The sequence below is a fragment of the Nycticebus coucang genome, chromosome 22, assembly GCF_027406575.1.
Source record: "Nycticebus coucang isolate mNycCou1 chromosome 22, mNycCou1.pri, whole genome shotgun sequence".
Taxonomy (NCBI): Eukaryota; Metazoa; Chordata; class Mammalia; order Primates; family Lorisidae; genus Nycticebus; species Nycticebus coucang.
Genome location: NC_069801.1, coordinates 43021361 through 43047515, shown reverse-complemented (window position 1 = coordinate 43047515; position 26155 = coordinate 43021361). Strand labels below are relative to the sequence as shown.

General features: G+C 46.0%; 1 protein-coding gene across 10 annotated transcripts in view; it reads left to right on the top strand.

Moving 5' to 3' along the window:
- The window catches only part of LOC128574950 (MOB kinase activator 3C), a 66927-nt gene extending 40983 nt beyond the window's left edge, over positions 1 to 25944 (top strand). For 7 of the 10 annotated variants that reach the window (XM_053576044.1, XM_053576039.1, XM_053576042.1 and 4 more), the window contains 10 exons: positions 1227 to 1324; positions 6213 to 6292; positions 7930 to 8003; positions 10618 to 10722; positions 14913 to 14968; positions 19826 to 19921; positions 21875 to 22069; positions 23094 to 23258; positions 24456 to 24499; positions 25705 to 25944. In XM_053576044.1, coding sequence (XP_053432019.1) covers positions 1227 to 1324; positions 6213 to 6292; positions 7930 to 8003; positions 10618 to 10722; positions 14913 to 14968; positions 19826 to 19921; positions 21875 to 22069; positions 23094 to 23258; positions 24456 to 24499; positions 25705 to 25939 — 1148 coding nt within the window. In that variant the 3' untranslated portion in view covers positions 25940 to 25944. The remainder of the gene's footprint in view (positions 1 to 1226; positions 1325 to 6212; positions 6293 to 7929; positions 8004 to 10617; positions 10723 to 14912; positions 14969 to 19825; positions 19922 to 21874; positions 22070 to 23093; positions 23259 to 24455; positions 24500 to 25704) is intronic. The other 3 variants (XM_053576035.1, XM_053576036.1, XM_053576037.1) reach the window with 1 other exon arrangement.
- Positions 25945 to 26155: the final 211 nt, after the last annotated feature.

Below are 26155 nucleotides of genomic sequence, written 5' to 3'. Positions count from 1 at the left end.
TAAAACACTCAGTGTACCATCTGTTCTGTGAGCAGCTGCAAGACCATGATGGGACCAAGAAGGGGCTTCATGCAGGGTGTTTTTGTTTGTCTTTAACTCAAACAGTAGATGTGTGTGTGGTGGGAGGGTGGGAACAGGAGCAGGGGAGACAAAAGTCCTAAGGGTTTTAGAATAGTTTCCAGATCAACAGGTCTTTTGCTTTTTTGTTGAACACAAGAGAGTATTTCCTGTTATTTAAGGACCACTTGTGCAATGACAGGACTTTTGACTAAGAGTGATAAAATCTAATTCCATGGTTTACCAGTCTGCTCAGGCTGTGGGTTTGAATGCAAGGCTGCCTCAAGAAGAATAGTCAGTCTGCAGAGTGGAGGAGGACAGGTCAGCTCGGCAAGGGCGGTGATGGAGACATGGCTTCCTTTGTAAGGGGCTCCAAGAGCTGTGCTGTTAGTGAGCTCGGGCAGGTCACCTAAATGTTCTTTCAACCAGGCCTATTACTCTGTTAGAACCGTTATGAGTCAGCACCCTAAAAACCTCAAGGCACCTTTGTGTCCTACGTCCGTCTCTTATTTCCTGTAGGTGACTTCTGGAAACTTCTCAAAAACATCCAATGACTTCCTTTGTATGTGGTATAAATTAGAACAGTGTTTTATTCCCTTCGGTATCACCAATGCTTAGCACAGAGCTTAGCACATAGTAGGTGTTCAGAAAATGAGTCAAAGAATGATGTTCCTTCAAATCGCACCCCTTCTCTGAGGATACTCCAGATTCCCCGGACAAATTTAACACCTTCCTTCCCCTGCTTTGTTTTTTAAACATTGTCCCTCTGTGATAGTACTTGGTAGTGTCTGGTTTATTCTGGGGTCACTGCGTATGCATTTGTCCTTTCCACTCAACTGTGACCCTTACAGGGGAGGAACTATATTTTATTGCTCACCCTGTCTCTGTATGTTCTCCAGCACATAGTAGGTGCCCAGGAAGCATGTGCTAAATTGAAATCTGTTCACTGGTCTCATGTCTAAAATGAGAACAAGGTGCCTTCTGTGCGGTCTTGTCGAGAAACTGAGTGCTGAGGTGGCTGAGAAGATAACGTGAACTCCTTGTCCCTGAGTGCTGCAGCCTTAGCAGGTGCCTGACTGAGGATGCTGAGTGACAGATGCTCTTCATCCCCTCTGAGCTTGCAATGGGGTGACACATCTCATTATTCCTCTCACCCATTTCACCTCTAGATGTGTACAAGCTGACATCTGAATTGCTCGGAGAGGGAGCCTACGCCAAAGTTCAAGGTGCCGTGAGCCTGCAGAATGGCAAAGAGTATGCTGTCAAAGTGAGTGTCCCATCTGAGTGCCAGGCTACTTTGCAAAGAGTCATTCCTAATTTATCTCAAACCAAATGAATTTTTTTTTTTCTTTGAGACAGAGTCTGACTCTGTCACCCTGGGTAGACTGCTGTAGCATCATAGATTGCAGCAATCTCAAACTCCTGGGCTCAAGTGATCCTCTTGCCTCAGCCTCTCAAATAGCTGAGACTCCAGGTGCCCACTATAACGCCTGGCTAGTTTTTTTATTTTTAGTAGAGATGGAGTCTTGCCGTTCCTCAGCCTGGTCTCAAACTCCTGAGCTCAAGCAGTCTACCCGCCTCAGCCTCCCAGAATGCTAGGATTTCAGGCATGAGCCACTGCACCTAGCCTAGCCAAATAAATTTTATATTCCGTGAGAATGGGAGCTTCAAAGCTGTATTCGCTGTATTCATATCTTGGTTTCTCTACTTGCTTGCTTGTTTTGTTACCTTGGGCAAGTTACTTAACCTCTCTGTCCTTCAATTTTCTCATCTGTAAAATGGGTGTAATGATAGAACCTTACAATAGAATTGTCATAAGGATTAAATAAGTTAATATGTGTAAAGTGCATAGAACAATGCCTGGCTCATAGTAAGCCACTTATTCTGACAAATGAAGTTAGCTTCAGGGAGTGGACAACAAGATTTGGAATTAGAAGGCCAACCTGAATTTTCTCTTTTGACAAACTGTTACTGTTTGCCTTTGGTCAAGTCATTTGAACCTCCTTAGGCCTTAGTTTCTGCATCTCTAAATGGTGATACCTGTTCTTTCTGCCTCATGAGGTAGTTATGAAGATAAAAATAAAAATACACCGATAGGCTCAGCACCCGTAGCACAGTGGTTACAGCACCAGCCACATACACCGAGGCTGGCGGGTTTGAAACCAACCTGGGCCAGCTGAACAACAATGACAACTACAACAAAAAATAGCCAGGCGTTGTGGTGGGCACCTCTAGTCCCAGCTACTTGGAAGGGTGAGGCAAGAGAATCACTTAAGCCCACGAGTTTGAAGTTGCTATGAGCTGTGATGCCATGGCACTGTACCGAGGGCAACATAGACTCTGTCTCAAAAAAAAAAAAAAAAACGCACTGATAGAGACAGGAGCACTTTACAGATTGCAAAATGCTATCAATATTTGTATTCAAGTGATATACGTTATCATGACAATGAGGATTAAAAACTGGAGTGACCAAGCTCTCAACTCTGGGGCAGTAGACGTGGCTTCCAGCCTCGTTGTGGACTTTTTAACATGCTGCATGACCTTGGAGTGGCGCATTTTCCCCCTCAGTGCTTCCATTTTCTTGCTCCATATGGAAGGAGGTCTAGATCTAGAACAGTGTTTTTCAACTTTTTTTTTGTTTCACAGCACACTCACTTGAATCTGTAGTTAAACTTCTATGGCACACTTAAATTGTGTTGATCAAAAAAAAAAAAAAAGTCAGCTCCGCGCCCGTAGCACAGTGGTTACAGTGCCAGCCACATACACGAAGGGTGGCAGGTTCGAACCCAGCCCAGGCCAGCTAAATAACTGCAACAAAAAATAGCCGGGGCTGGGCGTGGTGGCTCACGCCTGTAGTTCCAGCACTGTGGGAGGCCAGGGTGGGTGGATTGCCTGAGCTCAGAGGTTCGAGACCAGTATGAGCAGCAGTGAGTGAGCCAGAGTAAGACCCCGCCTCTACTAACATCAAAGAGCCGGACGTTGTGGTGGGCGTCTGTAATCCCAGCTGCTGGGGAGGCAATGGGAAAGAGCATCTCCAGAGGAAGAAGAAAATGAACAAAAAAAAAAAAAAGAGTACTTCAAACGAAGAAGAATGAATAAGCAAGCTGAAATTAAAAATAAAAATAATAATAATTAAAAAAAAAATACCTGGGCATTGTGGCGGGAGCCTGTAGTCCAGCTACTCTGGAAGCTGAGGCAAGAGAATGGCTTAAGCCCAAGAGTTTGAGGTCGCTGTGAGCTGTGACAGCAATGCACTCTACCGAGGGCGACATAATGAAACTGTCTCAAAAAAAAAAAGTGAAAAAAAGAATATACTTACTATGCCTTGAACTTCTTTAAAAATGTTCACAGCACACCGAAGATCCTCTCATGGCACATCAGTGTGTCACAGCACACTGGTTTAAAAATCAGTGATCTAGAACATGGTTCTCAAAATTTGGTTCCTATGCCAGTAGCATCAACATTGCCTATTAGCTTGTTAGAAGTACAAGTTATCTGGCCCTATCCCAGACCTCCTGCGTCAAAAACTAGAGGTGAGCCCAACAATATGAATTTTAACCAGCTTCCCAGGTGATTCTGATACTCACTAAACATTGAGAACCACTGACATAGGTAGGGTGGTTTAGACTTTAGTGTATACCACAGTCACCCAGAGACAGTCAACCCAGAGCCCAGAGTTCCAGGTTTCTCAATATGAAATTAGGCTAGATCTTTTTTTTTTTTTTGTAAGACAGAGTCTCACTTTGTTGCCCTTGGGTCGAGTGCCATGGTGTCATAGCTCACAGCAACCTCAAACTCTTTGAGCTCAAGACATCTTCCTGCTTCAGTCTCCTGAGCAGCTGGGACTACAGGCACCTGCCATGACACCCTGCTGATTTTTCGGTTTTTAGTAGAGACAGGGTCTTACTCTTGCTCAGCCTGAGCTCAGGCAATCCACCTGCCTTGGCTTCCCAGAGTGCTAGGTTTACAGGCGTGAGCCACTACTCCCAGCCTAAGCTGGGTCTATTATAGTGATTCTGATACTCACCATAGTTTGAGGGCCACTGATTTAAAGAATAGGTCTTATTAGATCCAAGGGGGCAATTCAGGATTTCATTTCAGCAGAACATCCATCTGAGCTACCTGGTCAAAGTACAGCCTCCTATAGGCTCACCAGCCAAAGTGACTTCTGAAAGAAATGTTTCTCTTCTGGGCAGCGCCTGTGGCTCAGTGAGTAGGGCGCCAGCCCCATATACTGAGGGCGTCAGGTTCGAACCCAGGCCCCACCAAACTGCAACAACAAAAAAAAATAGCCGGGCATTGTGGTGGGCGCCTGTGGTCCTAGCTAATTCGGGAGGCTGAGGCAAGAGAATCGCCTAAGCCCAAGAGCTGGAGGTTGCTGTGAGCTGTGATGGCACAGCACTCTACCGAGGGCGACAAAATGAGACTCTCTAAAAAAAAAAATTTTTTTTTTGTTTTCTCTTCTGACCAGCCTTCCACATTCCCAGCTGTGGGTTATAAAGGAGAAGTTTCTGCTAAGCTATGTTCCTTTTTGCTGGAGTATTGTTTCACCTGCTCACAAAAGAGCTGCCTTCATTTATTATTTAGAATCAGATCAGTGTATATTATAAGTATTTTTTTTTTTTTATTGTTGGGGATTCATTGAGGGTACAATAAGCCAGTTACACTGATTGCAATTGTTAGGTAAAGTCCCTCTTGCAATCTATTTTAAGTATTTTTTAAGAAATATCCCTAAGGGTGGCAAAATCACAATATCATAAGTAGATTTTCAAAGGGTTGAACTCATGTATGGATGAGAGAGATCTGTTTCTTCAAGGCTGGATCATGGAAGGAAAACTTGGGCCTCAAGCCACATGTCTCTGGCATCTCTGGGCTAACCATGGACCCTGGCTTGGCAATTCTTTGGTGTCAGAAGGTCTTCCCATGTCTTTATCCTTTGAAAGCTCCCCAGAGGTGGGCTGCTTCCCCCACTATGGCATCCAGCAGGGAATCCTAGAGTCTTAGGGCTAGAAACAGTCATCCTTGTCCTGCTCCCCCATTGCTGGTACCAAGAGTCCATTGTCTCCTCAGAGAGAACTGTGGTGAAAAGCTTGCCTGCTAGAAAGTTCTTCCTGACTTTGATCTGAATGCTTGGTGAATAGCTTGCAATTGAACAGCTTCTGTTCTCTAACACTACACTTCTGTGCACAGAAAATGGGCCCACCATGGTTTACTAACAGATGCAGACTTATTTAGAAAATTATAGTTGGTCACTGTTGTTTTGCTACAAACATACTAGATAAGTTTGCAGTGTTCTCTGTAGCAGGATGTGATCGTCTGTGCTGTGCTTTGCACACGGGGGCCGTGAGGCACAACCTTGCTCCATTTGCCATGGTTTGGAGCTCTGGCTGGGTCCAGAGAGGTTTTCAGAGGCAGCCAGTGCCCATATAAACCATCTGCTCATCTGTTGGCCTATCTGTTCCTTCAGTGAGCATTTGCCAAGCATCTCCAGGTATAGGGTGGAGAGAGCAGTGCAGTGTCATGGGAGAGACAAAGCCTCTGGGTGCTCTAGGAAGCTGTGCAGGGTCCGAGCATGTGTATGGTAGTAAGGGCTTTGGAATCAGTGCTGGACTGTGGACAGAAGTTTCACATCTTCCTATCTCTTGATGTTGTTGTAAAGGTTAACTGAGCTCCTGTAAATAAATTACTTCATATTTTAAGTACTGCCAAAGAGTAAGTTCTCAGAAGAGGAAGAATGTGCTTCTGCTGGGGGAGATTGCAGAGGCAGCATTTGAGCTGGGCCTCAAAGCTTCAGCTCCTGTCCAATACTAAAAGATCTTTCAGCAGACATGGTGAGTGCCTTCAGGAGTAGGAGCTGAGTGGAATGCTCTTTTTCTAACTGGCTGCCTTAGTCTCCCTGGGCAGCTGGGGGCAGCAGCCTCATACACTTCCTTGGTGTTGTGGTTGGCCAGAGTATCAGCTGGCTGGAAAGCCCTTGGGCCAGTCTCTTGCTTTGCTGACAAAGCCACAGTGCCTGTGTTACCAGAGCCCACTCCAGACTTCTGCTCCAGCCTGGATTTGGTCTGAATTTGGGTTTGCATCTCTCCGGGGGCTGCTGCTGAGGGGCAATTTTGAATTCAGGTGGGTGTACATGACAGATTTTATTCTTCCCACAGATCATCGAAAAACAAGCAGGGCACAGTCGGAGTAGGGTATTTCGAGAGGTGGAGACGCTCTATCAGTGTCAAGGAAACAAGTGAGTAGAGAGTGGGGTTACTTGCTGCTTCTCTGCCGGATGCTTAGCCACACACAGGACGTTATTTCTTACCATCTCCTGACCCCAGCAGTTCGCTCTTAACTCCTGCTCCCCAGCTCCCAACGGCATGTGACTCCTTCCATCTTCCAGTGTGGGAGAGTGGAGAGGAAGCAGTAACAGCACAGAAGCTATGATCTCTTCTCTTCTGAAATGCTGTATCAGCAATTCAGAAGAGTTGAATGCTGATCAACTCTTCAGCATTGAGTTGATCAGCATTCAACGGATCATTGAATGAGACAGCATTTCAGGCAAATTAGAGAGTGAGCAATCTGAATCAGTGTGGGTTTAGGGAAAAGATAGGGATTTCTTTCTTTCAAGTACCTGTAGAAACTAGGCTAGGTGTTGCCTGGTAAAATCTTTAGGGCCCTCCTTTAATATTGAGATGAGGATGAAGCAAACTATTAGGATATTTGTGCCTGTTTTCTGTCCCTAGCATGTTTGCATAGGTGCAGATACTGCTAAAGTCCTAAAACCTAGTCTGACACTCTTCTTGATAACTGAGCCAACGTATCTCTAGATCTGCCAGGACCAGTTCCAAATGAGCGTCTCTCCCACTGTGGCTTTAAATCAGGGTCACCTCCAAGGCGCTGCTTCCCCCTCTCTTTCCCTCCATGGCAGGTCAGCAGGGAGCCAGTGGCCTGGTATTGATGGCTTTGTCATTAAGCTTGTGGGATAGGGCTGCTGTTGGTTTAACTCCAGGCACTGCCTCTACAATATTCTTTCAAATTAGGCCATTCCGCCCATCTTATTTGGACGCCTTCACACTAATAAAAGCCTAGTATCTCCCAAAGTGGTCAGCAGTTTTTTATGAGGAACAGGTTTTTATTTTCAGCCCTACAGCTTCTTAGTTCAGCATTAGAGACTCTACTTGGTTTATTTTATTCTTTAAAAGGAAAAAAAGCCCCCAACACCTCCAACATCCAGGCTGGTGGCTTCCCTACTGAGCTACAAGACGACCTTGTTGGCAGAGCACTGAAATACTCAGGCAGACAGAGAGTGCTCACCGGGGAAGGCCACAAGTGCTACCGTGGCCAGGAACGCGGCCATTTCATTAAGCAGCGCTTAGCAGTTAGGGTCTAGCGGTGCCCACGTTCGGCCCCAAGTCTATTTGACAGATGTTTCCATTTTCTCCAGGCAATGTAAATACTGCCCCATGATTTATGGGCAAGAGGGAGGGCAAGTAATTATTTGCTGCTTGCCTCCAGGACACACACCTACTATTCAGTGTTATTAGCCGCAATTGCTTCCAGTCCGCTGCAGATTTTATTCAGTTTAATGTGACCGGGACTTTTTTATAACTCTACCTAGTGGGTTTTAGGGCTGGGGTTTGACAGCACAGACTTGGTGAAAACACCAGAGACTAAACATTATGGAAAGATAAGGTGACCTGAATCTTGCTAACACCATTGGCTGCTTCCACACGTGGGTCTTTAATAAGCATTCTGATTTCAAGTTGATTTCTGCCCCGCTACAGGGTATTGTATAATTTTTTCGTTGTATATTTGTAAGTAAGTAGACTTTAATATATAACACCATTTCCCCCCCTTTTCCCTCTCCTCCTATTTTCCCTATTTAAGGAACATTTTGGAGCTGATTGAGTTCTTTGAAGATGACACAAGGTTTTACTTGGTCTTTGAGAAATTGCAAGGAGGTACTTACTGTCGAGTATGTGTTTGGACTTCTGATTAAGACGCAGGCTGGTGATCATCCATCATGAATCCCAGAGACTTCTAAAACGAGTCAAGCTAATAAAAAGGATGAAGGACTTAAAAACTGCCCTTGATTTGGGAGAAGGGAGGCCGGAGGGAAGGATGATAATTAGCATTTTGCAGAGCTTAGAATGTCACCTGTGTGAGCATTTTATAAATGCCTTTTCATTATAATAGGAGTCATATACAGATACATTTAGTCATCGATTTATCAATCCCCTGTTTTTGACACATTCACTATTTAAATTAATTATGGGGTAGAAACTCTCAAATATAGTGTGAAGGCTAGAAAGGCTAAAATGGAGGAAAGGAGGGTCCCATTGTTTGGGACACAGACCCAGGATGAAGGGGAGGCCTGAGACTGTGCCATCCTTCAGATGGAAAAGCGCCACCACCCCACACATATAATCACTGGGTATATATTTAAGTTGCTTTTCTGACATGATGAAGGGGATAGAGAAACCCTTTCCCTCCCATCGCTCCCCCAACCCTAGGTCGAACTTGCAAGGTAAAGGATTCAGAGATGTCTAGAGCTGAGCAGAGAGCTACATGGAGAGGCTTGTTTTAGAAGCCAACCAGGCTGGGTACAGTGGCTTGCACCTGTAGTCCCAGCTAGGAGGGAGACTGAGGTAGTAGGATCGCTTGAGCCCAGGAGTTAGAGACTGTGGTTGAGTTGTATCACACCGCTACACTCTAGCCTGGACAACAAAGTGAGACCCTTTCTCTAAAAAATTTTTTTAATAAATTAGTTAATTTTTTTAAAAATAGGAAAGCAGGCGGCACCTGTGGCTCAGTGAGTAAGGCACCGGCCCCATATGCCGAGGGTGGCGGGTTCAAACCCAGCCCTGGCCAAACTGCAACAAAAAAATAGCCAGGCGTTGTGGCAGGCGCCTGTAGTCCCAGCTGCTCGGGAGGCTGAGGCAAGAGAATCGCGTAAGCCCAAGAGTTAGAGGTTGCTGTGAGCCGTGTGACGCCACGGCACTCTACCCGAGGGCGGTACAGTGCGACTGTCTCTACAAAAAAAAAAAATTTAAAAAAAAATAGGAAAGCAACCAGTACAGCTAAACTTTAGTCTGGCTCTATCTCTACCAGCCTTGTGACCTTGGGCAAATCACTTAACCTTTTCCAAACAGTGCTCTCATCTGTAAAATAGGGATATTGATAGCGCTACCTCATGGGGTGAAGATTAAATGAGATTATCCATATGGAATACTTAGCACAGTGCCCAGAAGGCACTAAGGATTCAATAAATGTCAGCTGTTAATATGATTACAACAATTGAGTATGCCGGGGACTGTCTTCGAAGTTTGTAGAATGTTACTCTCTGCCTTTCCTTTTAACAAATTTGGAAATATGAGTCTCACTACAGCAGAGCAAGCTAAGGCCTTATGAGGAGCTGGTTTTCTGGAAATGTTCCCTAGCATATTGGGTTCCTTTGATTGTTCAATCTGGCAAGTAAAAGATTCTTGGCAATTCTTTTCCCTCTTCTCTCATCCCTTCCCTTTGCCAAAAAAAAAACTATAGTAAATAAACATGTGCCCTTTTTAGGACATAGAGATGGTGCCTTCGGCTAAAAAATGTTGGCTTCCAGTAGTGAGTATAGACTACTTGAAGCCAAGCCACATGCTCAGGCCTGTGTCTGACCCCACACTGCCCAACAACCCAGTACTGTCACGTACACGTTTGAAATGATAGATGCAATTGGGGTCCCTCCGTGGCCGTATCATGTAGCGTAATTCTACACAGGCCAGACCCAGGGTAAAGAGAATATGTGGCTCAGGACATCCATCCCCTCTGCAGTCAGATCACAAGTCCTGCTAAGGATAAGTCTGCACAGACTCTGAGGCCCGACTGGACTGACCCCACATCCTTGCTTCACCACTTACTGGTCTGTGAGTTGGGCACATTGCTTAACCATTTTGGCTTCAGATTCCCCTTCTATAAAATGAGGATGACGGTACTACCCATCGTGTACAGTCGTGGTGAGAATAAGACAATTTATTTAGAGAGTGTGGCATAGTGCTTGGCACTAGTAACTACTCAATAAATGTTAGCCATGGCCAACAAAATAATAATATGAATAATAAATGGGAAAGCTCAAAGCAAAAAGCAGTTTTCCCTCTTTTTCCACATATCTGGTAAGGGTGTGGCATTTCCATTTGAAGGTGGGTGCTCTTTTCTGGATATGAGATGAGATGGAGAGGAGAAAATTTTCCTACAGAGAGGCCCCATCAGCTCCATGAGCTTTCCTTTTTAGCCCCTTTGGGTTTTAGAAGCCAAATCAGCCCCGGCAGTGTTAACATTTTTTGGCTATATAAATAGTCATTCTCTCTCTTGTGTGAGTTCCTCACAGACAGGTACAGAAGAGACCAGTCCTATTCTGTTCACCAGACACACGCTGACCCCCCCTCTGTGCCAGGCACCACACATGTTGCTGGACATTTAGCAATGAATAAGCCTATGTCCCCACCCCAAGCCTATGAAAACTTGGTCTCTAAGAAGTTATGCTTACTAAAGCCTGGAAAGGCATTCTTCTGTGTTCCTTCTGCTCCCCAGGCTCCATCCTTGCCCACATCCAGAAGCAGAAGCACTTCAACGAGCGAGAAGCCAGCCGAGTGGTGCGGGATGTTGCTGCTGCCCTTGACTTCCTGCACACCAAAGGTGAGCCAACCTTGGCCTTGATGGGTAGCTTGGGCTGGCCAGCCTCTGGGTCCCCAGGGAGTGGGACAGCCAGGCAGAAGGCTTTGTCCAGGCCATGGTGATTTGAACGTGCTCACTCAGAGTGGGGGTGGGCAGGCCCAGCCTTCCAGGGTGCTCCTAGGCCTCTGCTGTGGATGGAGGGTAGATGGTAGAGCTATTAAGCAGGATAGGGGTACAGGAGAAAGAGCAAGAAGGAAAAAGAACAAATTTCACGTTGAATAAGGTGTGTTTGAGTGTGTGTGTGTGACTGTGCACATCAATGATGCTCCTTTTCCTGGTGGAAAATACAAAACTCATGCATAATATAACCATTCTAGTATAAATATGTCAATGTTACTCCTTCTTGTCTTTTAAAATACATCACCTGTATCTCTCTTTTCAAAACTGGCATGGTGGGATATACATAGTTTTATACGTCTTATTCACGGGAAATGAAAAATGCATTTTTCTGTTAATATGTAAGTTGGAGGCATCTGTCGAACATCACAGAGGTAACTAGCCGGCTGCCTTTGTTTGAATTCCACTTTGGTTTACAGCCCCTTTCCTAGGACTGATTACTCAAAAACTTCTGTAGTCTTTTTGTAAATTAAGTGTTTTTGTAGTTCCATAAATGTTTAACTGTTAACATACATTCAAAAAATTTTGCCTCCCTGCAGTGCATGGAGAAAACCTTCCTTCCAGCAGTGTGCTCTGTCACTAGTAATGCAACCCCGGTGAGAGCTGAGGGAGGGAATGATGTCATCCATAGTAGTTAACACACATGCAGCACTTGTTATGTGCTAGGTGCCATTCTAAGCCTTTTAGAGATACAAATTCGTTTATATAGTTGTGTCTGTCTTTCATATTGTATGTGTCCTTATAGATGGAGCATAGTTCCAAGCACACAGGAGTTCATCAACAAATGTTATCTCCTCCATCCTCCATCCCCTACTAGGCAGAAAGCATTTTTGTTCCTGACATTAGATCCCTTAAAGTATTCTGCCTGGTGGGGTGGGGGGCAGGGGGAGCAAATAATTGGTCTACTCCCCCCACTTCGTGGGCATTGGCCAGCAACAATAGCTGTGGGTGCTCGGAATCAATCCTAGGCATACCGCTCGCATATCTGACGCTGGGCTGGCAGTCGAGTGCGGGCATGGTGTGGCGGAGGTTCAGGTTCCTTGACCCCCACCTCCTTTCCTCCAGTGGCTGAAAGAGCTCTGCACAGTGGCAATGTCCATGTTAGGGTCCTAACTTGCACCTACAATGAAAACTCCTAGAACCGGGGGGGTCTGTACCTTCCACAGCATGATGAATAGCAGCAGTTCTGTTTCTGAAAGCTGGATGCATGTAGGTAACACCTGCCTGACAAAGATTTACAACTGCTCCCCAAGCTGCCTCTGTAGATTGCAAAACTGGGTCACGCTTTTTACCAGATCCATACCTTGGAGGGGGTGGTAAAGGTGGTTTTATTATTTATTTATTTATTCACAAGAATGCACTAAAGGGAACAGAGGCTGGCGGTGTCTTAGGGGGTCCAAAGTGCTTGTTAACTTCTAACTGGCCAGCTGCCCGTGTGACTAGAAGTTGGAGGGGATGAAAAACGATTTCCAGCTGAACTTGGCTGTTTTCTAAATAACTTCACACTGGGAAGATGAATTGGGCAAGAATGGGTCAGGCCTGAAACAAGTTCCATACTTTTAAATACTGGACACACCACAGCTTAACCTCTGGGAAATGAACCAGAGCAGCTCGATGGCCAGTGTGCTCACAGCAGCAGATCCATTATTACAGCCAGGCTCTCTGAGTTCTCAGGCTGCAGGACAACTGGGCCACAGGCACCTATTTGGAGAGTAAGGCTCCGTGCGTGGTTCGTGATCCTTCTGTGGGAGCACTTGCTGTAATGGAAAATATCTTTCACTTCTAGTGCGGCAAGCTGCAGCCCGACTCAATTTGTGCAGCCTGGACTGAGTTGCTCTGGGTTCTCATTCAATTAGGTGACTGATGAAGTTACTGAGCTCAGTGGAGCTACGGTTTGCTTCTCCAGTGAGGTGCCTCATATGGGCGGGGCTGTGCCTTTGCCTTCCAGTAGGGAAGAAGTTGATCATCCAGGGAGTTATTAAGAAGCAGGAGGGAGAGGGGTGGGGCCTTGGTGTGTGCCACACCTTCTGGGGGCAGGACATGATTGCAAGAGGGACTTTACCTAACAAATGCAATCAGTGTAACCTGGCTTATTGTACCCTCAATGAATCCCCAACAATAAGAAAAAAGAAGCAGATTCTTTTTTTTTTTTTTCTAATTATTGTTTCAGGTTAATTCGAGGGTACAAAGAGTTAGGTTACAATGTTTACATTTGTTAGGTAGAGTCCCCCTCATAATTGTGTCCCACCTCCAAGAGGTGTGCCATATGCTCTAATGTGCCCATTAAGTGGGAGCACACCCATCCCCCTCCCTTCTACCCTCTCTTGCTCTCTTGTTCCCCCTCCCACCATCCTTAATTGAAATGAGTTTTTCTCTCACGTGGGCGTGTATTATTAGATCATCTACTGGCTTCATATGAGTATTGGGTCCATTGGATTCTTGCTTCTCCATTCTTGTAATACTTCATTAAGAAGAATGTGTTTCCCCCATGATCGCATTAATGTACACAGCTATGATTTAATAAAAAAAAAGAAGAAGAAAAAGAATGTGTTTCAACTCCATACAGGTTTTCTTTTTTTTTTTTTTGTAGAGACGGAGTCTTACTTTGTCACCTTGGTAGAGTGCTGTGGCGTCACAGCTCACAGCAACCTCCAGCTCTTGGGCTTAGGCGATTCTCTTGCCTCAGCCTCCCAAGCTGGGACTACAGGCGCCTGCCACAACACCTGGCTACTTTTTGTTACAGATTGGCAGGGCCGGGTTTGAACCTGCCATCCTTGGTATATGGGGTTGGTGTCCTAGTCACTGAGCCACAGGCACTGCCCAACAACTCCATACAGGTTAATACAAAAGCTATAAAGTCCCCATCTTTTTAAATGGCTCAATAGTATTCCATGGTGTACAAATACTACAGTTTGTTAAACCATACCTGGATTGGTAGGCGTTTAGATTGTTGCCACATCTTGACAATTATAAATTGAGCTGTGATAAACAATCTAGTACAAATGCCCTTATGATAAAATGATTTTTTTTTCTCCTGGGTAGATGCCTTAGTAGTGGGATTGCAGGATCAAATAGGAGGTCTAATTTGAGTTCCTTGATGATTCTCCATACTTCCTTCCAAAGAGATTGTAATAGTTTGCAGTCCCACCAAGTGTAAAAGTGTTCCCTTAGAGAAGCAGATTCTGTCTGTCCTTATTGTCCTGGGAATCCTTTGCCACTTTCCAGTAACTTCCAAGCAGCAGCTGTTTGACATTTGCTCAGCCTCTGCCAAAGGAAAGAGGAGACAGAGGTTTCTGTGTCCTCCACGAGAACACCATGGCCCTGTGACTCGATTCATTGTCCCTTTCTTTGGTTAGAAGAAGGTTCTCCCCAGCTTCCTTCTCAACCAGGTCAGCAGGTTAAAAGCTTACCCTTCATGGGCTAGGCTACTATATCCAATCTCCTTCAGGAGGCCTGGCCAAAGTGTCGGGGAATCTTCTCTTAAGAACAGTAGCCTTGGGTCAAATCAGTCCTTGGTCCACTGTTGGCAGGGCTGCCATAGGCATGCAGAGCAGGGGAGGAGGGAATGGGATAAGCTTTGGGAGATGGGTAACTAATACTTGCTCCTCTGAACTTGCAGGGAGTCACACTGAAGAATTTTTTTTTAACTGGCCACACAAGAAATGAGGTAGAGCAGTCTAAGCCCCCTGAGATGCCCTTAAACAAGGCACTAATTATTTCTGCATTGCTGTTCCAAGCACTGCCTTTTGCAGGGCTCTCGGCTCTGCTTTGTATTAGGCTTTCTGGTAGGCTGGCTGGAAGTCATTTGGCCCTTCTTATCCCTGCCCAACTTCTAAAGCCTCTGCTTCAAAACAACTTGCTTTTGGTTTGTGTCTCTGGTTACTTGTGCCTCCTGCAGCTCGTTGATTTTTTTAATGTACCATAATTGGGAATTAATCTGTGAATAGCAGCATTTGGAAAAAATTAATTGTGTGTGGAATGTTTTGATAATTACGTGCATATGTTAACCATTTCTTTATTCTTTTTCATTTCAGGCATTGCTCATCGTGACCTGAAGCCAGAAAATATATTGTGTGAATCTCCAGAAAAGGTACTTCAGGCTTGATTTGGGCTGTTACAGTTTATACTGATCTGGGAAGCCACCCTTGCTCTCAGTGTGAGTTGTTAGCCATTCTCATGGCCCCAGGTACAGGCTCGAAGTGATGAGCACAGACACATGAGAGTGTTACACCTAATATGTTAATAGGATCCAAGTGGGTTAATCCTTGTCTCTTCTGTGCTCTTCATCATCAGTGTGTTTGGCTTAAGTCAGAGTTTGTAGAATATGAAACCTGTGCAAAATGTACCTACCTTTAGGGCAGATGGTGAGAGTCACCATCATCTCAATCTAATGTGCCACAGATCTCTACCTATGAATGTGTTATTGTGTACACACCAGATGGTGTCTACCACTGGAGTAAACAGTTAGGAACAGGTTCTTGAAAAGGAATACCATTCCCATTTTTATTTCCAAAGGTGCCCATGAAAAAGAAAACATTTATATTCAGTGTTGAACAAATTCAGCCTGTTTTAAATGTTGCCTTAACTCAATCTACTAGTAACTGGAGTATTTGCAAGTTCGTAAGAGTGTATGAATCTAATAAGTTCTGTGTTTTTTTTTAATTATTAAAAGAACAACCCAGAAACATAACAAGTATTGACTTACTAACGATAAACTGTTATATAAAGGAGAGCCTTAACCGCTTAGTAAATGGGAATATAGTGTAAACAGGCAAGAAAGGAGGTGAACACTTAAGGACTTAAGGCTGACCCTGAAGCTGTATACAACATTCATATATGGCTTATAGCAATAAGATGTTCATAATGATGTATATGACATATATCCTTACTGGTAAGATGCTTCCTTATTTTTTTTTTAAGTTCTGTTTTTAATAGAAGAGATTTAGGCCCTGGTGGTGGGGGACCCACATTCACACCTCTGTATGTATGTGCACATGTATGTATGCAAGAGCCTGTGTGTCTTGGTCTGGACGAATCTATGGCTCATAAATAAGGGGGTCTGGGAGTGAATATGTGAATTCACCATCTACTCACACTCTTCTGTGGAGAATAATAATGGATAAGGTCAAAGATGATCATGTGACTTCCTGTCACTGGTCTGGCATAGATCTTTATAATTTTTCTTTTTTTTTTTTTTAAGAGAGAGTCTTACTTTGTCATCCTGTATAGAGTGCTGTAGTGTCATAGCTCACAGCAACCTCTAACTCTTAGGCTCAAACAATCCTCCCGCTTCAGCCTTCCAAGTAGCTGGCACTGCAGGTGCCCGCCACAATGCCTGGCTAGTTTTTCTCTTTTTAGTAGAGATGGGGGTCTCACTTTGCTTAGGCTGGGCTTGAACTCCTGAACTCAGGTGATCCAACCGCCTGGGCCTCCCAGAGTGCTAGGATTACAGGCATGAGCCACTGTGCCTGGCCTATAATTTATCATTATTATTTTTATTAATTACATTTAACATATCTTAAGTGCTAAAATACTATGAGGTAAAAATTATTTAATTATCTTCATTTTATGAGTGAGGACACTGCAGCTCAGAGAGGGTAAGAAACTTGTACAGAGTCACTCAGCTGGTCAGAGGAGCCTAGATTTCCATGGGGGCTCTCAACCACCTGCTGTTATCTTTGACGTATAGCGTACTTTCATGGCCTTTGTTTCATTCATGGCACAAGTTGTAAATCCCTTTTCATGGTTGGAAAAACTAAAATTAAGAGAATGGGAGAAATACATTGCAGATAATGTATCTGAGAAGGATTTAATGTCCAAAATATGTAAGGGACTCTTAAAATTCAACAACAAAGGCGGCACCTGTGGCTCAGTGGTCAGGGTGCCTGCCCCGTATACCGAGGGTGGCAGGTTCAAACCCAGCCCTAGCCAAACTGCAACAAAAAAATAGCTGGGCATTGTGGTGGGCGCCTGTAATCCCAGCTACTTGGGAAGCTGAGCCAAGGGAATCACCTAAGCCCAGGAGTTGGAAGTTGCTGTGATGCCACCACGGCACTCTACCGTGGGTGGTAAAGTGAAACTCTGTCTCTACAAAAAAAAAAAAAAACTTAACAACAAAAAAACGCCCAATTAAAAAATGGACAAAGGATTGAACAGACATTTCTCCAAAGAAGATAGACAAATGGCTAACGGGAACATGAAAAGATGTCAGCATCCTTAGTCATTAAGAAAATGCAAATCAAAACCATAGTGAGATACCTCCTTATACCTACTTGGATGGCCATAATTTTAAAAATGGAAAAATAACAAATATTGGTGAGGCTATGGAGAAACTAGAACCTTAATACATTGCTGGTGGCAATGTAAAATGATACAGCTACTGTGGAAAACAGTGTGACAATTTCTCAAAAGGCTAAACATAGCATTACCAAATCCACTCCTAGGTATGTACCCAAAAGAATTGAAAACAGAGACTCAAACAAATACTTGTTTGTTCACTAAATGTTTATTACAGCATTATTCACAGCAGACAGAAAGTAGAAACAACTCAAGTGGTCATCAACCGATGCCATAGATAAATAAAATGTGGTACCCACATACAATAGAATATGTTTCAGCCATGAAACAAGATGAACTTTTGATACATGTTACAACATGGATCAACCTTGAAAACATGCTAAGTGAAGCAAGACAGACCATAAAAGGACAAATGTTATATGAATCTACTTATGTGAAATAACTGGAATAGGCAAATTAATAAAGACTAAGTAGATTAGAGTTTACTAATTAAAGCCAAGGAGAAGAGGAATGGGAAGTTATTACTTAATGAGTGTAGAATTTCTTTTTATTTTACTTTATTATTACTTTTTTTTTTTTTGAGACAGAGTCTCACTTTTTCGCCCTCAGTAGAGTGCCATAGTGTCACAGCTCACAGCAATCTAATTCTTGGGCTTAAACGATTCTCTTACCTCAGCCTCCCAAGTAGCTGGGACTACAGGTGTCTGCCACAACACCAGCTATTTTTTTGTTATAGTTGTCATTGTTGTTTAGCAGGCCCGGGCTGGGTTCGAACCCACCAGCCCCAGTGTATGTGTCTGGCACCTTAACCACTGAGCTATGGGTACCAGGCTGAGAATAGAATTTCTGATTGGAGTTACAGAAACATTTTAAAAACAGATAATGGTAATGACCACTTAATGCCAATGACTTCCCCCCCCCCCCCAGACGGAGTCTCAAGCTGTCGTCCTTGGTAGAATGCTATGGCATTACAGCTCACAGCAACCTCAAACTCTTGGGCTTATGCAAGTCTCTCGCCTCAGCCTGTGAAGTAGCTGGGACTACAGGCGCCCGCTACAATGCCAGCTATTTTTTTTGTTGTTGCAGTTGTCATTGTTGTTTTAGCTGGCCCGGGCCAGGTTTGAACCTGCCAGCCTCGGTGTATGTGACCGGCACCCTACCCACTGAGCTACAAGCACCGCCAATGCCAATGACTTTTAAGTGTACATTTTTCATATATTCTTAAAAATGACTCAAATGAGCTGGGCATGGTTGTATACAACTGTAATCCCAGCTACTCAGGAGGCTGAGGATCACTTGAGCCCAGGAGTTTAAGGCTTCAGTGAGCTAGGATTGTACCACTGCACTCCAGCCTGGGAAACAGAGTAAGATTTGTTTCTTAAAAACTAATAATAATTAAAAAGACATAGTTTATATTTAATACAGTGGAAAAGAGAGGGTCTAAGTGAAAAAGAAAACAAAAAGGGAGCAGAGGGAGGAAGGAAAGAAATTGAGGAACTTGTCCAAGCTTCCCAGCAGCAATGGATGAACTGGGAGTTACAGACCAGCATTTCCAGCTCTGTGCTGTTTCCATCATGGAGGCTGGTCTCAAGTGTGCACCTCAACTGCCCTCCAGGATAGTTCTGGATTTGAGTCACCCTGTCTTGGTTTCAGGCATAACATCTGCTTCTGGTGGGCGTGGCTGCTGTGTTGATGCCACCTAGAGTGACCACCATCCCAGTTTTCTGAGAACTACAGGTTTCCCAGAAAATAGGGCTTTCAGCACTTAAACTGACAAAGTCCCAAGCAAGCAAACCAGGATGAATTAGTCCCCCTAAGCCACTTGACATGACCAAGGGTTTTACTCCCAGCTACTGTGGAATGGGCTGTGAGGAGCCTGTCTTTCAGGAATACATATTAACCTCTCCAGTTTCCATCTTGCAACCTGTACCATTATTTGCTGGCCAGAGTTCCATACTTAGTTTATATTAAGGTCATGGCAATCTAACACCCATTTTTCTCTTATTTGGGAAATAAGAGAGCATGGGGAAGAGGACACCTCAGAAAAATCCCCTGGGGACTACCTGTTAACCCAAGGAGAGCAAATACGGCCAGATAGCCAGCTGCAGTGACAGTCATGCCGTCTTCCTCATGCTTTGTGGTCCTTTTTTTTTTTTTTTTTGTGACTCACTCTGTCACCCTCGGTAGAGTGCTGTGGCGTCACAGCTCACAGCAACCTCAAATACTTGGGCTAAAGCAATTCTCTTGCCTCAGCCTCCCAAGTAGCTGGGACTACAGGCACCCGCCACAACGCCCAGCTATTTTTCTTGTTGTTATTGTTGAGGTTGTTGTTTAGCAGGCCCAGGCCGGGTTGGAACCTGCCAGCCACAGTGTATGTGGCAGGTGCCCTAGCCACTGAGCTACAGGCGCCAAGCTGTGGATCTCACTCTTTACTGGGACTACAGGGGCATGCTACCACAGCTGGCTAATTTTTTATGTTTTGTAGACAGGGTCTGTCTCACTGTGGTGCCCAGTCTGATCTCGGACTCCTGGGCTCAAGCGATCTTCCCACCTCTGCCTCTCAAACTGCTAAGATTACAGGCATGAACCACTGCACACAGCTCCTGTAGTTCCTTATACCTGTGACCTTGGCTTATGTTTTCTTTTTTAGGTATCTCCAGTGAAAATCTGTGACTTTGACTTGGGCAGCGGGGTAAAACTGAACAACTCCTCTACCCCCATCACCACACCAGAGCTCACCACCCCGGTATGTGTGGCTAGGTAGCTTCTGGCTCCTGTGCCTTTGGAGTGCCCCCTGAGCCACAGCTGGGGCGTCTAGACAGAGAGCGAAGGAAGGAAAGCCCTGGCATCGAGTCCATCCTTGGTACTGAGAGAATCTATATCACTTCCCACTGCCCAAGTTGTCATCTGGCTCATGGGCTCCGGGCTTTGTACTTATAGCTCCCGAGCCTGTCCCCTGCCCCTTAGTTACTAATGAAAATAACATTAGGGCTTTTAGTTTGGAGCGGGTCCCCTCTGTTGATCAAGGGGCAAATTATATCTATAAGCATAGGCTAAGCCCTGACTCCTGACCCAGGTGAAAATAGGTTCGACGCCCAAGCCAGTCTGTTTGCGCATGAGCATGTGGATAGCTCTGTTAATCCCATTCTCGCTGCTGAAGTCATAGCCCAGCCCCACTGTGGTAGAGGAAGGGGGGCTGTCTTCCCCCACTCTGGAAAGGATAGTCTCTCTCTAGAGCAGTGATTTTTAACCAGTGTCCCATGGGAGGATCTTAGGTGGGCTGCGAAAATTTTTAAAGATCATTAACTAAATTATTTTTGAAAGAATTTCAAAGCACAGTAAATATATTCTTAACTTTTTTTTTATCAACATAATTTAAGTGTGCACAGAAATTTAACTATAGGTTCAAGTGTGCCATAAGATAAAAACAGTTGAAAAACACTGCTGTCTGAGGGGTGCTGTGAGGTCCCAGACAACATAAAGGTAGGAGGATCATTAGGCTAAATTGTCCTGTGGCTTCTTTCACATTTCACACCCAGATGGTGCTCCTGGGAGCTACCTCTTCCTAAGACATCTTGTACACATACTTTATATTCTATCATTATGATGATTCTTTTGAGATTTGCATGTTTCACAAGTAAATTTTCCCAGTAATGCTTTTTTTTTTTTTTTTTTTTTTTGCAGTTTTTGGCCGGGGCTGGGTTTGAACCCACCACCTCTGGCATATGGGGCCAGCGCCCTACTCCTTTGAGCCACAGGCGCTCCCCCCCCCCAATAATCCTTTTTTAAGAGATGGCTTTTATGTCTATATTGTTTCTGACTCTAAGCAACATTTTTAGGAATGTTTCTGAATTAGCTTCTAACATGCTGGGCTACCTTTGTTCTCAAAGTCATTAACACTAATTGTCAAGAACAAAGAAAATGTCCTTTTTTGAGAACACTTAGCCTCCCAATCAAATTCTTTTGAGAAAGGGTTGTTTTCTTGGTGAGCCTGAAATAATGAAGAGGGGAGAGGAAAGTATGTGTCATGTTCTTATCAGCAGTCTTCTATGAGAGGTTGGGAGGAGGGAATCCTGGGTTCTGGTCCTGGGTCTACCGCAGATGTGCTCAAACAGATCCCTGTCCTATTGTGAGCGTTGTCTTTGCCATCTGTACATGGTAGGGGTGGGAAGATCAGATTTGTTCTAAGAGCTCCTCTAGCTTTGATGAGCTCTTAATTCTAAATTCTTACACATACTTGTTCTGAGCTAGCAGGGGAGCTTGGTAGGATTCACTGTAGGAAATCTGCTGTACAGAATTGGATCTCCACAGATCTCTCTCCCAGAGCTGTATTCCCGGTGTATTTAAGTACCTGTGCATGAAGTGTCTGTTTATGGGGAGCTGAGGCAGGGAGAGATTCCTGGAGCTTCTCTGCCAAAGGTCTCTGCCAACTGGACAGAGACCTGAAAAGATAAGGAGGCTGCTTGCAACTGGTCGTAGGAAGTGATGGGGCTCAGTTAACAAACATCAGGTTGGCCCAGCTTCTTGAGGTGCCTTGGTGTCATCTGTTGAGCTCTCTGGCTGGCCCTCCGGAAGTCTTCTTGCTCTGTCCCCCAGCCCTGTCCTCTTGCTCCAGCCCCAGTACACTGTGCCCTTGCTGTGTGCACTTGGTGACTAAGACTTTCTCTGCCATCCCTCCTGCCAACCCTGGCCCCCACAGTGCGGCTCTGCAGAATACATGGCCCCCGAGGTGGTGGAGGTCTTCACGGATCAGGCCACTTTCTATGACAAGCGCTGTGACCTGTGGAGCCTAGGTGTGGTCCTCTACATCATGCTGAGTGGCTACCCCCCATTTGTGGGTCACTGCGGGGCTGACTGCGGCTGGGACCGGGGTGAGGTCTGCAGGGTGTGCCAGGTAAGTGCGGCCCCAGGACTGCTGCATAGGCCTGCTGGGGCTCAGCGTGGCTGTGGGACGCCAGCAGGACCGGGCTGGGAGTGTGCCTCTCACCTGGAAGGGGCTTTATAGTGCCCCTCCCTTGTCTGTCAGGGCAGCCACAAGGCAAAAGGATGAATCTTGCAGGGGAAAGAAGGGTGAAAAATACAGAGACAGGGACATGTGAAACAGCTACACGTGCACAAGGAGGAAACATGGCATCTAAGGCAGCCGGTGGTGGGAGATGAGGCCTGAAAGGTTCACAGAGGGCCCTCAAGGCAGGATCAAGGACTTGGGCTCTGTGCTATGGGTCATGTTCCCACCCATCACTGTCCAGTCCTCCAGGCAGCACAGTCATCCCAGCCTGTCAAGGGCATTCTGTATAGTTTGATGATTTTTTTTGTTTGTTTTTTTGGTGTACAAAGAGTTGTTCTTTATTATGACATTAGGCAAAATTAATAAATTGTTATTCAAGGAATTTCACATATGATTCTCCTTCTGCCGTCCATCAAGGGAAGCCCTAGTGCCTCAGAGGCTGGAGTCACTGAAGATTTACCTTCAAGACAGCCCTTTTTAATAGAACAAATCCTCAATCCACAGTTCTCCTGTCAGCCAAAAATTTGCTTGCCAGGATTATTTTTCCTTTATTTTGGCTTCTTTTATCTCTACCTTAAAATGGACATACTGATGAAAACTTAAATTCCCCACGTATAACCCACACATAACTTATGCATGGGGACTATTTCAGGTAGTAGGTTCTGTAGGTTTGTTCTTGAGTTTGTATGTAAGATGGAACAGCAGGTACATTTACCTATCTTGTTCATAGTTCAATGACTTAAGGGAGGAGGGGGCGTAGAATGGGAAGGGGCCCGAGGCTGTGGCAGCAGCCAAGCCAGGAGCTGCAGCTCCAGCTGAGGTTGATTGAAGCTGGGTGATGAGATCAGAGACAGGTACGTCTTGCCCATCCCCAGCCAGTGTGGCCTCAAGAGGAATCTTCTTTACCTAGGACAAGCTGTTCGAGAGCATCCAGGAAGGCAAGTATGAGTTTCCCGACAAGGACTGGGCACACATCTCCGGCGAGGCCAAAGACCTCATCTCCAGGCTCCTGGTTCGAGATGCAAAGCAGAGACTCAGCGCTGCCCAAGTTCTGCAGCATCCATGGGTGCAGGGGGTGAGTGACTCCAGGCCTGTGGCATGGCCATGAAGAAGCTGTCACACCAGTGAGTGCTGAATGCCAGCCAGGTGTCTGACCTCAGCTGCAAAGAGGTCAAGCAGCAGCTTCTATCCTGTGGGTGGACAGAGAACTGATTCCTTCACCCAGGCTGAGCCCCCTTACAGGCCATGGCCTTGGCTCTAATCTTGGCGTAGACTAAACCCCAACAGAGCCCTCTGGGGGATTTGGCCCATGCATCCCACTATCAGAAGAGGCACCCAGCCCAGGAAGCAGTGTGGTGTCATCCTCTGAGGCCTGTACTACCATCCCTTTTACACAAAAGCATCATTAGCTAAGAGCACCCAGAAGCAAGCCAAGGCCTTGTGTGGCCATGTAGGGCACATAACTTCTCCTTAGGGCCTGGGTATAGCTGACTTAGAAGACAAATGGTAGTGCTTTTCCCCAGGCTAAGGATCCATACCTTCACCAGAAAATATTTTTTAATCATCCTTGGTTTTAATCTCTCCAAGAGATCTGCCAGGCTCCTTGGTGACTTATTGTGTCTCTGTGGTCTGCCAGGCCCCAGCTGGGCTCCGTGGCCCTGCTAGTGGAGGGAGGCAAGCATTGCCAGCCAGTGTTACAGTCAGGGACCAGGGACCTGATCCAAGAGTGTCTAAGTGGCTAATTCCCAGGAACCCAAGAGTGAACACCCACTACACGCCAGACACTGGCAGTACAGGGATGAGTAAGACCTAGGCCCTGTCTCCATGCTCTAATAGAAAGAGGTAGACAAGGGAATAAATTACAGGACAATGATAAATTCTTATTAAAGAGGGCTCTGTGGGGTGTGTCAGGTGAGTGTGGCCCCAGGGACACAAAGGGACCAGGATCCACCTGAGCTCAAGTGGGTAGGCGGGTGACGGGGAAGGGAGAATGCTTCACAGGGGAATTGACCCTTGAGCTGGTTCTTGGAACATGATTGGGACTTTGCTGAGCAAAGGTGTCTCTCACATTACACAAGCCCTCCATGCAGGTTGGGGCTTTATCTTCAACGTGTACTTTTCTTGCTGTCTTCTTAGAAGGCCTGGCCCTGCAGACAAGCTTAGCCAAGTCCCCATGCTGGAGACTACCTACTCTGTGCTGGTTTGGTGGGGTGGGCAGCCCTTGGGAGGAGGGAGCAGCGCTTAACCCACGTATCTGTCCTTCGTATTCTAGCAAGCTCCGGAAAGGGGACTCCCCACACCGCAAGTCCTCCAGAGGTAAATGCTCCAGCCACCCCAAGGTTCTTCTCTCTTTGAGGGGGTGAGAAGGGAGAGGAGCCCACTGCAGGCTCAGGTAGCCTGCCTTCTGCTTCCTCTCCTCACTCTCCTTCCCTCTGCTCTAGATCTGTCCTTCTCTTTTGTTCCTCCACCTGGATTGTTTCCTCTGCCCTCATACCTTTAAGGCCCCTCCTTGCACTGTTGGAGGGAGGAAACCCTGTTTTGGCTAACCACTTGAAATCACCGCTTACAGCCCAAAGACAGACTTTAGCTGTGGGATTTTCCCACTGAGGCTCCCCCTGCTCTTTTTTTTTTTTTTTTTAATTTTTTTTTTTTTTTATTAAATCATAGCTGTGTACTTGCAGGAATAGAAGCAGCAGGAGTCAGAGCACCATAAGGGGTGGGACCTGGTGTCTCTCACATTACACAAGATAGTAATAATAATGGCCACCTGTCAAGGGTGCTAAGGATTTTGCATATGTTTTGTCTCTATTATCTCCAGATGAGAAAACTGAGAAATAGATCTGGGGATAACTTGCTTTGGGCCACACAGTAGCTCTGGCTTTTAACTCCAGAGCTTTTTAACCACCAGGCTGCATTCCTGGTCCCAAAGGGTGAGGGTTAAGTTTTAGGTAAGCCTCTCCAGAACCCACCTGTGCCTACTTTTCAGGCACTGCCCAGGGAAGTCTTACACTTCCATAGTCTCAGTTTGTGCCTGTGAGTGCTGTTGCCCAGCCTGGGTCCCACCTGATTCTCCAGAGCCACCTCCAGATGCATTGAGGCACCACACCTGAGATCCCACTTGGAAGGTCTAGGCAGCACACCCAAAGTGCTTGTTACATGCCAGCCCTGAGCTAGGTTCACAGGCATAAATGGCACTGGCCTGGCTCCGGGAGCTATGCCTTGATGGGGGAGAGGGAGTGATGGGAGAACTCTGTGCAGAGTTGTGGGAATCCCAAGGAGGGTGTTCTGAGCAGAACAGGTTGTTTGCTGACTATTAAGTCCAGGGACTGCACTTGGAGCTAAAAGGCTGTGCTAGCTTCAGTAGAGCAAGATTTCAAACCCAGGCAAGAACTGCTTTGGAGAGAGCCCATGCTGGCTCAGGGGGCGCCAGGACCACGGCAGCAAGCAGGAGCGCCCAGCAGCTGGCTTGGCTGACCCAGGTCCTGCCTCCCTCTTTTCTGGGCCTTTCCTGGCCCCTGCAGGAACAGCAGCACAATGGACCTGACGCTGTTCGCAGCCGAGGCCATCGCCCTTAACCGCCAGCTGTCTCAGCATGAGGAAAACGAACTGGCAGAGGAGCCGGAGGTGCTGGCTGCGGGCCTGTGCTCAGTGAAGCTTTCCCCTCCCTCCAAGTCACGCCTGGCCCGCCGGCGGGCCCTGGCCCAGGCAGGCCGCAGCGCAGACCGAGAACCATCCCCCACACCCTCAACACTCTGAGCCATTCCATAGGCCCTGGGTCTGTCTAGTCATCATCCCTGTGGAAATCTGTGTGGCCAAAGTCTGCAGAGCAGGCAGCGGGGCCTGCTCTACAAAGGCCCTGAGGTTCCTACTCAATCCCCCATTTCCTCAGGGTCCTAGAGGAAAAAGCTTTTTCCAAAGGGACTTTGACTAGGAAAGCAATCACTTGTCACTTTGCATAATTGCCCATGGCGG